This window comes from Octopus bimaculoides, chromosome 3 (genome assembly GCF_001194135.2).
Source record: "Octopus bimaculoides isolate UCB-OBI-ISO-001 chromosome 3, ASM119413v2, whole genome shotgun sequence".
NCBI classification, from domain to species: Eukaryota; Metazoa; Mollusca; class Cephalopoda; order Octopoda; family Octopodidae; genus Octopus; species Octopus bimaculoides.
In genome coordinates this window covers 146,266,738-146,277,152 of record NC_068983.1, presented here as the reverse complement: position 1 = coordinate 146,277,152, position 10,415 = coordinate 146,266,738, and the positions used below count along the sequence as shown (strand labels likewise).

At 34.8% G+C, this 10,415-nt stretch overlaps 1 protein-coding gene across 2 annotated transcripts in view; it reads left to right on the top strand.

The window, feature by feature from the left end:
- LOC106882771 (arf-GAP domain and FG repeat-containing protein 1) overlaps window positions 1-9,787 on the top strand; it is a 96,168-nt gene extending 86,381 nt beyond the window's left edge. For both annotated transcript variants that reach the window (XM_014933554.2, XM_014933553.2), the window contains 3 exons: window positions 798-1,283; window positions 6,245-6,633; window positions 9,198-9,787. In XM_014933554.2, the coding sequence (XP_014789040.1) occupies window positions 798-1,283; window positions 6,245-6,633; window positions 9,198-9,257 (935 nt within the window). In that variant the 3' untranslated portion in view covers window positions 9,258-9,787. The remainder of the gene's footprint in view (window positions 1-797; window positions 1,284-6,244; window positions 6,634-9,197) is intronic.
- Window positions 9,788-10,415: the final 628 nt, after the last annotated feature.

The window sequence follows — 10,415 nt, the reverse complement described above, 5'->3', positions numbered from 1 at the left end:
TTTTGTAATGTATAAATAACAATGATATTGATTGTTTGGTAAGGTGAGTTACACTAAGGTGTTTCAAATAATGGGGAACTATGATATTCCAGTTGATGTAAACAGGGAGTAGTGTGGAGTAGAAGAGGGAGATTCAGACGGGGGAGTTGGCTAAAGAACTAGAAGAAGGACAGAGAAAATGGCAGAAAAGGTGAATAATAGGAGGGAGGAGTACAATTAGTAGAAGCATAAGACAAAGGACTAGAAGGTGATAGAGAGAGAGAGAAGCAAAGAGAACATTGAAAGCAGGATCGGTTCTAATTATTTGCCTTATTTTTCTTCCTCTACTCATTCTACTCCTCCCTCTGCCACCACCCTCCAGTTGAACATACCAATTAAAATACTTTACTCACCCTAAAAAAAAAACACAGTCAATCTATAAAATTGCTATTTATACACCATGAAAATACACTATTAAACCACACCTATTTCACAAACTTTGAGCCCCACCAAAAAATTAAACTAAAACATAAAAATCTTGAAAAACAAAAAATATTTTAGAGTCTACCAAAGCCACCATTAGTGAAACTTCAAAATCACTGTCAACGTTTTCTTTGTAAACAGTAAAGTTTACATTTAAACGTATTGAATGATCCTTCAGTAAAGTTTTGAATGTTTTTATGTAGAACTATATATAAAACACACACACACACACACACACACACACACATATATGCATGCATGCATGTATGTATATGTATATATATACATAAGTACATATATCTTATTTTTTTTTTCTTTTAATTTTTCTTCTTTAGCTCCACTGCAACCATTAGGATTGGGTGGTCCTTCCACAGTTTCAAACGGAGGATTTGCCACCTTTCCTCCATCTTCAACTGTCAGTACTTTATCCAATCCTCACCCAACCGGCAACCAGTCTACTGATAAGTATGCTGCACTAGCAGATCTATGTAGTGTTTTTTCTGACAATGGCAGTAGTGGTGCTGGCAGTGCTGTGAGCACAACTGCACAGACATCATGGAATGTATCGACCAACCCAAGCAATACAGCCCACGCAATCAATTGGGGTGGAGGGCTGACTACTCCTCCTTCCACTACTGCTGGTGTTAATTCAGCAATGACCGCCAATAGCACTGGTGGGTTTGCTTTTGGAAATGTCCCTACTACGAGTGGTGCTCAGATGGAGTGGAATACACAAGCAGGTGCTGCAAATGCATCAAACAACATGAACTGGGGTGCTCCTGTTGGTGTCACTGCATCTCAAACAGCTTTTGGAAATGCAGGTGATTATTTAAATTTTCTTAATGCTTTTTTTTTTAAACTCTTTAGCATTTCACCCAGCCATATCCAACCCAAATATCCTGCCTGTTTTATGTTCAAACTGACCAAATTTAGCCTCTCACACCTACCCTAGAATGTCACTTTCAAAATAAACAATTACACTGAAATCGCGAAGCTATGAGATGCCTCATGATTAATTCAAAACAATGTGAATATATAAGCATTACACTTGACAGTAATATGAATGCTAAAGGGTAAAATCTGTATTTTTGTTCCTCTTTGTTTTTCTTGTTCATACTGCTCATTTATAATATAGAATGAAAGATGTTATTGAAGTAATAACATGTATGGCAACCCTTGTAGAACACAAAATAGGTTTTTAGTGAAGTGAATCAGCAATCTGTCATTGAAACCTAACATCCTTAGGATGGAGGAACATATGAATTTCATAATCTCCATTTCTTGCTCATTCTGAAGTTAGTTACCCATTGATGGATACTTATAAGTGCAACATGAAACAAGTGACTGTATCTTAATTTTAACTCCTACATCATCCTTGCACTTATGTACACACACACACACACACACACACACACACACACACACACACACACACACACACACACACACACACACACACACACACACACACACACACACACACATGAGTAGAGATCACATAGTCAGACCATGGATGGTTCATTTGATCAACTCTTCAATCAATTGTACACATCAATAGGAAAGGATTTGAATGACTGTAAATGGTATAAATCATTGGCTGTTATCTTATATCTATCAAGAGTGTGCACTTAGAAATTTCTGAGGGAGAATCTGGCCATCTGTTGGCATGCCAAAATTAGTTCACACTATTTGCAAGATGACAGATGTGGGGATACTCTGTAAGATAAAAGTTGCAGCAATTTGATTAGTTCCTAAATGTTTATAACTTTTGTGACCCTGTCCTTGAGATGCTAATTGTATTTCCTTTGTATCTCAATTTTCAAATGTACTTTGTGTTTTCTGGGTGGTGGTCACAGATTGAACTGTTGTAAGCCATGTGCACTTTACTCATATGTTGCTCATGTGGTAACATCACCATTGTATTTAATGCTTTTCTGTCGGCATTTGTCCTTTTGGGATCAGTAGGCTATATTTCAGCAGCTGCCTATTGGTTGCCGTGTTCTACATTTCTTTGAAATGTTTTTCTGATTCTTTTTTTATGAAGATGTTGCTTAGTTTAATGTTGTTTTTGTTGAACAGCTAGTGGAATTTATGGCTGTTCAGACAATATTTTGCAACACTGATTTTTTTACACCAATGTTGTATAAAATTTCTCTTTCTTGTGTTTTTTGGGCAGCTACTAAATAATAATGTTAAACAATTGATTTCTTATTATTATTATCAACCTCTTGATAATACTTCCCTGTAGTATTTTGTGGCCATGTTAAAGGTGTCTTTATTGGAGAAAAATACACTTTGTTGATGCTTATTGGCTCAAGCTTGATGCATTTGGTGGCTGGTTGGATTGAGTGGATATATAAAATGAGATACTGTTGGCTTCCTTAAACACTATAGCACCCAAAAAACATTTCTGAAATTAAGAAATGAAGGCAAACCTACCAGCATCTCATGGACAGTTTTAGATAAGATACAGGCTTAAAGAAATATGTCAAAGTATTAGAACTTTTGTCTGAAAGAGAAATTCCACCTTCTCACCACTCTTTTCTTAAAAAAAGACAGAACTAATTTCAACATGGTAACAGATGTCTAAATTCTTCCTTAAGAATTTCAAAGAGGATGCTCCTGAACTGGCCAGGCCATAACTGATAAGCTCCTTTATTTACAGCTATTTCATTTCTTTTCTACTGAGAGGTTCAATCACTCAAAGTGTATACTGAATGAGACTTTGGTCCATGTATGTAATCTTTGTTTATCTTGTATAAATTAGTGTATGTATTCACACACACATTTATTGAAGCACCATTGCGGAAGTTATATGATTGTTTGATATGCTGCAAATAGAAGCAAAATCTCCTTCAAATTATACTCAGCTCATGAAAGAAAGGTACACATTGTTCAATGTATTCTTACATATCCCTAAAAAGGTGGGATGGTTATGACAAAAATGCCTTTGATCATAGTTCTGCTCAATCAGAGGTGAATTGGGGCTAAACAACATCAACAACTGTTTGTGGAAACCTCAAATGAGACTGAAGACGCTATCATATTCCTCATGTTTAGAACCAGCTAATTTCTTTATGGCTGTGTCAGAACTTCTAAAAGAAGACAGAAAGGAAGATAACATGTTTCATGTTTCTACTGTTGGAAACATTAAAATATTGATTTATCCTCAGACTCAAGACATGGTCCAGATGCTGTTAATAGAGTAGTCTTTGTTGAAGATAGGTGTTGGTAGTGTTCTGAAGCAAGCAAGAAATTAGGTCTAACACCCAAACATTATAAATATAAACATTACACTGAAATCACCCTGCAAACATTTGTCAATATTAATTTATTTAACAAATTTTTATAAGACTAATTTTTGTTTAAATAGTTACAATGACAGCTTTTAGTAGTATGCAGACTGGTTAAAAAGAAATATTTTTACTGTTACTTTATATCACGAACTACTTTCAAAGTTCTGATAACAGAAATAATAGTTCTTTGTTTTCATTAGTTTATTTTAGTTTGAGAGGGGAGGAAGTGGGGTTTTTTTTTTAGGTAGTACTTTATATAATTTACTAGTATTCATTCTGGGTATCATTTCAAATTAAGCATGAAAATAAATTATAAAACATTAATTCAAATATGGAAAACGTGGTTTATGTATTTCAATTAGCAGTTCCAGTCAAACCATCTAATCCATGCCAGCATGGAAAGCAGATGTTAAATGATGATCATCATCATTGTCTAACATCCGCTTTCCATGCTAGCATGGATTGGACGATTTGACTGAGGACTGGCAAGCCAGAAGGCTGCACCAGGTTCCAATCTGATTTGGCAGAGTTTCTACAGCTGGATGCCCTTCTTGACGCCAACCACTCCGAGAGTTTAGTGGGTTCTTTTACGTGCCAGTCACACGGTACTGGCAACGGCTACGCTTAAAAAGGTGTTTTTTACGTGCCACCTGCACAAGTGCTAGAAGGCAACGCTGATGCTTAAAAATAAGATCTTAGCTGCTTTTTAAAATTTTTGCAGAAGATGGATAGGATATTTTTTCTTCTCTTTTAAAATACTAATTTGAATATTTGTTTCAACATGTACCTTTTAAAGGCAAATGCCCTTCTTGTCAGTCACAATCTAAATGTGAAGTAGAAGTGGCATATATCATTAACTAAACAGTTTGAAGCAAATACCAACATGCCTATATGAAAGATACACAATGACCCAACAAGCCTTCAGCCATGTGTTGAATGGTCTAGCACTTTACCTGTATATTCACATAGAAGAAAAAATACAGTCCTTTATGGTTTTCGTTCTTACCTTATGCATTTTGTTGAAAGAACATTTTCACTTAATAGAGATCTTTTAGGCACTCAAGCACAATTTTTACTAGAGAGTTAGGTAAACAGAATTGTGTGATATGTGTGCCTTCCTCAAGAGTATTAACAATGTAAGAAAAACTAAATAAATTCAAATTGATTGCAAACTAAGCTCATCGACAACCAAACTCTTACTTGAAATTAGTTTTGTCACTCTATAGACCCAGCTTCCACTGCACAATTGATTTACAGTATAAATGAAGTCCTTACAGCAGTTCATATTCTTATGGGATCTCTTTTGTACCAAATATTTTCTTCATATGTTACTGTGCTTTCTTGAAATGTTAATGTTTAATCTGTTGATATAGTTTATCATAATTTGATGCCACCCCTGCTAGACTGGCATTATATTGATGTACACAACATGCACTAAGAAGGTGACTGTTCCACTTAGTTACCTCATTCTATTTCTTTACATCACCATCACACACACAAAGTACATCCACATTTAATGAATAGAACCAGCTGTCATTTAAGACCAAGATCAACAGAAATTCATCTTTGGGGGCAACATTAATATATAAAATAATAAAGTAGTTGCTTGAAAATGCAGATGCAGGGTTTTTTCCTTTTGTTTTGCTTTTATAAGAAATTACATATAATGAGATTATTTGTATTAGTGACAACATTGTCAGCCTAGCTACCTGACATAACTGTAGTTGCAGCTGGTGTGTCTATTTATGTGTGTTTATACTGGTAGCAGCTTGTCTTATATACTGATGGTTAGAAAATTTTAAATACAAGTTGCCAATGTAAAGCCAGAGTTTTAATGCACTCACCTTGAGCTTTTCTGCTATTAATTCTAAAATCTGGTAGCAACTTAAGAATTCTCATAGACATCATATAGATAACACCATCTACTTGAAAGCATTGATACCAATTGTAGACTTAAGATAGTTATTACAAACATTCATTGGAAAATATTTAAAAAATGTGGTTTACAAAAAAGAAAAAAGGAAAAGCTATTGTTTTGAAATGTTTTGTTTTGTTCAAATTAGATATTTAAATTGTAAATAATTTTTGTTGATAATCACAAAGAAATTATATTTTTTTATTATTAAACTTTGCTATGGAAAAATATATTAGACATTATAAGAATTAATTTGAGTAGGAAAACAGAAAAGCAGGCTTAATAACCAAATTTGAACCATGCTGATTATACTATAGTGTGCCTGTCATTCAGTCTATTCAAATTAGGATACTAAATAAATGTTTTTCTTTTTCACTTGTGCTATTTTGCATTAGCAGGACAGGCTAGTGTCCAGTATAGTAAGGTGTTCTACATTGGCTCAAGGTTTGCAATAAAATATAATCTCATGAATCGAATTAGGAATTAACTATGCAGATTTTTATATATGTGATATTGGATAATTTAATGTTTTTATGTAGAGTTATCTATATGAAAACTACTTTTCTTACAGTACCTAATCCTTTTGGAACCAGTGTATTCTCTCAAGCACCAGTAGGTGGTGGAGGAAATCCTTTTGCCATAGGCACTCCAGCAGGGGGAAATGGAGGTAATGGAACAACTTCTCTCTTTAGCAATCAAGTGCAACCCACTACCAATGCTGGTTTTAACCAATTTGGTATGCAGAATGGTAGCTTTAATGCTATGTCTCCTGCAACATCAGCTGGCTTTGGTATACCTCAGCAGTCGGTGCAAACATATGGAGTGCCTCAGCAGTCAATGCAAGCATTTCCTCCTCCAGGGCAAATGGACAAGTTCAGTGGATTTGCTACACATCCTGCAGCCCAGGCTTTTGGAAGTGGTTGGACTCCAAATTCTGTTCCTTCAGCTAATCCTTTCATGGTAAGTTTTCTTTTGTTATATGTAAATTTTCTTTATTGGTTCAGTAAAGTTTACATTCTTATTCTTGAACATATTTCATACTGTGGGAGATATCCAAGTTTCAAAGTAAATCCTGTAGATTATTATTTCCAGAAAGATCAGAGCACAGCAACAATGCCATGAATGTGCAATATTATTTTAAGAGAAATCTTTATCATTATTTAATGTACATTTTCCATGCTAGCATGGGTTGAATGATTTGACTGTATCCTGTGAGCTGCAGGGCTGCATCAAGCTCCAATATCAATTTAGACATGGTTTTTATGGTTGGATGCCCCACTTCATAATGCCAACTACTTTACAGTGTGTTCTGAGTGCTTTTTTCCATGCCACTGGTATTAGTGGGGTTGCTAAGTAACTTGCAAGACAGAAAAAAGAATGGAAAATGCTCCTATGAATTAAGTGAGAAGGATAGTATTTGAGAAAGGGAGGTGACTTTATGCCAGGCTAAAGTATGGTAGGGGAACAAGCACAGGCTATAAAGGAGATACATTGTTACCCCCACATTAAATAATGGTGAGAGTAGCTGGTAAGAAGATAAAGGTGGTAGTGACAGATGCCAGAGCAAACTCCCAAAGTACAAGAAGATGAGCATAAGGGAGGCTATGAATAACAGATACAATAAGATGGCAAGAGGGGTGTATTTACACAGGAGAGGGAAAAGAAAGTAACAGATGGTTAGAGATAAGGATAGAGGTGAATGCAGTGATTGATGAACAAGGGTGGGGGTGCAGTTGATGGGAAATACCAGTATGGGGAGGGAGAAATGGCACAAGGAGGAAGTTAGATCAGAAGGTGGAGGGATGATATGTAAGACATAGGAGCAGTGGGAAGGGAGATGTAGAGGTGCATAAAGGCGGCTATAGTGAGTAGGGTGTGATGGCAGATATGTGACATGTTAAGATGGAGTATGGCAGAAGGCACAAAAAGGTAATCAGTGAAAATAGCATGGAAAGGGAAGGGAGGATAATGAGAGTGTGGGATAGAAGTTCCAAGGACAGTGGTCATCTGTAGATTGCTTATTAAATATCTGTAATTCTGAGATAGGTTATATCATCATTATTGTTTAATGTTGCCTTCCATGCTGGCATGGGTGGGACAGTTTGACAGGAGCCAGTCAAGTAGAAGCCTGCATCAGACTTCTGTGACTTTTGGCAGAATTTTTATAGCTGGATGCCCTTCCTAATGCCAACCACCCAGCAGTTACATTTATGAATTTGTTTTGCAAGATTCCTGAAATGAAATTGTGTGTTGAAACAGATATTGTTATATTTTGAGATGGTCACCTGTGACGAACGATTTCCAGACAATGGACAGAAAATAAAAACAGTAATAAACAAGTGAAGAACAAATGTATAGTGCGTGTGTTTATTTAGCAAGGAAAAAAAATGACCATTCCAAATATAATATTATGAGAGAAGTTGTTAAGATTCTAAATTTTCTAAACTATTCACCTTATAGTTATATGTATGATAACTCAGTCAGTTAAGTCAGTTAGCCCAGTGTTGACTTCAGCCCAATATAAATGTAAATTGAAATAAACTAAAATCATCAATGACCTAGTGACTAAGAAAATTATTGTATCTAAGTAAGAAAGCTTTCATTTTGTTTTTGTATCTGGTTTGCAAGATTCTTTATGTTAATTCGTATGTTGGAACAAATTTTGTTGTCTAAGGAAAGTCATTATGCCAATATTAACACACGCACTGGTTCAATTCCACTCCTTTATTATTAGACAATTGGTTAAATATCCAACTAACTAATCATTTGTTTGTTTAATTTGGTCATTTATTTTGTTTTTGTTTGTCATTTTTCTCTCTTTTTTTTTACATTTTTTGTAAAAGCTCTTTTGTTTCTACTTGCAACTTTTTTAATGACTTTCTTCTTAGTCTGTTACAGAGGCCCTGTTTGTCTGTTTGAGACCTTGTTGTGTGCGTGTGTGCACCAGTGTGCACATGTTTGTATGTATTCTTCTGTGTATTCATGTGTCTGTATGCGTGCTTGTGTGTTTGTGTATGTGTGTGTGTACTTCTGCTTCCTTGTGTATGCATGCTTGAATGTGTCTGCATATGAGTTTGTGTGTATGCACGTGCACCTGTCGTGTATGGTCATGTTTAACCAGATTAAACAAGCAATTAGTTGGATATTTAACCAATTGACTATTAATAAAGGAATGGAATTGAATCAGTGCATGTGTTAATAGTATTGGCATAAATGACTCTCCCTAGACTCAACAAAGCTCTCATTTTTTAACATAGAAATAAAAGCTCCTAGCTTGAATCCAGTGTTAGATAATGAAACTTGGAGGTTAAGCTGAAACATGTAAATGTAAATGTACTTTCTAAAGATAAAGTCTATAAATAGTTTGAAAAGTTATAAACTTATAAATTGATATTTATCAATAATTAGCCTCTCTGTATTGATTTTCTTCAATAACAATCTAGAATTTTTTTTATAAGTTATATAAAAATAATGAATATTGTTTTATGTTGCAGCTTTTAATAAAAATTCTTCTTCTTTTTTAGTCTGCTGCCACACAACAGCAAGTTCCACCTCGAAGCAGTTCCACAAACCCTTTCTTGTGATACTCAGCCTATATTAATTCTCCTGGCATACTGACAACTTCAGACTTAGCTCTTTGTCCACTGACATGCATTGATTTATACAAATACTGATGATGCATGCATAATACTTCTTGCATATACATTTATACACACTTACATGCTCAACTAAGTATTGTAACTTTAGTCAAACATTTGCTGTGCCCAGTACATGTTTGACATAATTACAGGGTGATTAGTGTGGATACAGCAACATAAGCAGCAGCAGGAGCTGCTTTATTCAACTGTTGAATAAAACTACAGTTTTTTTTTTTTTTCAGCCCCACCATTTCCCAAATTGTTTTTAACCTCTGGATTATCAACAAAACAAAGCAAAAAAATAAAACAACAAAAAGAAGAAAAAAAAAACGTTTTCCTCAGAAAATGTACTAGGAAAGAAATTTGAGATAAGCTTGTTGCTGCTAAAAATAACAAAACAAAAACAAAAAAATGCCAACGAATGGATGCTCTGTGGATTAAATTTTTTTTTTCCCTTTTTGGTGATTGCTGCATTATAGCTGTTATTGTTTCTTTGTTATTGAGTTCCCTATGTATCCATTTGACACCGACAATATAGACATCATTTCTGTCTAGCTATAGCTCTGCCCTTCGCCCTTCTCTCATTAATCTGTCCCCTTCCGTTCCCAATCACTTCAGTGTACAGAAAAATAGCTTCATAAGAACAGATTGGAAAATGAAGAAAGTTGTGAAGTTATTATTGCCTAAGAATATTTTTTCCTTTCTCTCTCTCTCTTTCTCTCTCTCTCTCTCTCTCTCTCTTTTTCTCTCTCTCTCTCTCTCTCTCTCTCTCTCCTCCTCCTCTCACTGATCACCATATTGGCCTGACAAAAAAAGCTTAAAAATAAACATGCTGCACATGTATATACATATGTATAGGTGTCAGTCTATTTCATGCCCTTAACTCTTGTCCTTCACTCCTATCTAAGTCCTTCTCTCAAGGAAATTATTATTATTATTATTATCATTATTATTATTATTATTATTCCTGGGCAACATACTTGTTTAAAGTATGCATTAATTAAGGTTTTATGATTATTATCATGATCATTATTGTCATGACTATTATCAATATCATCTCTTTCCACTGTGTATGTGCTTTTTTTTTTTTTTTTTTAAAATTAC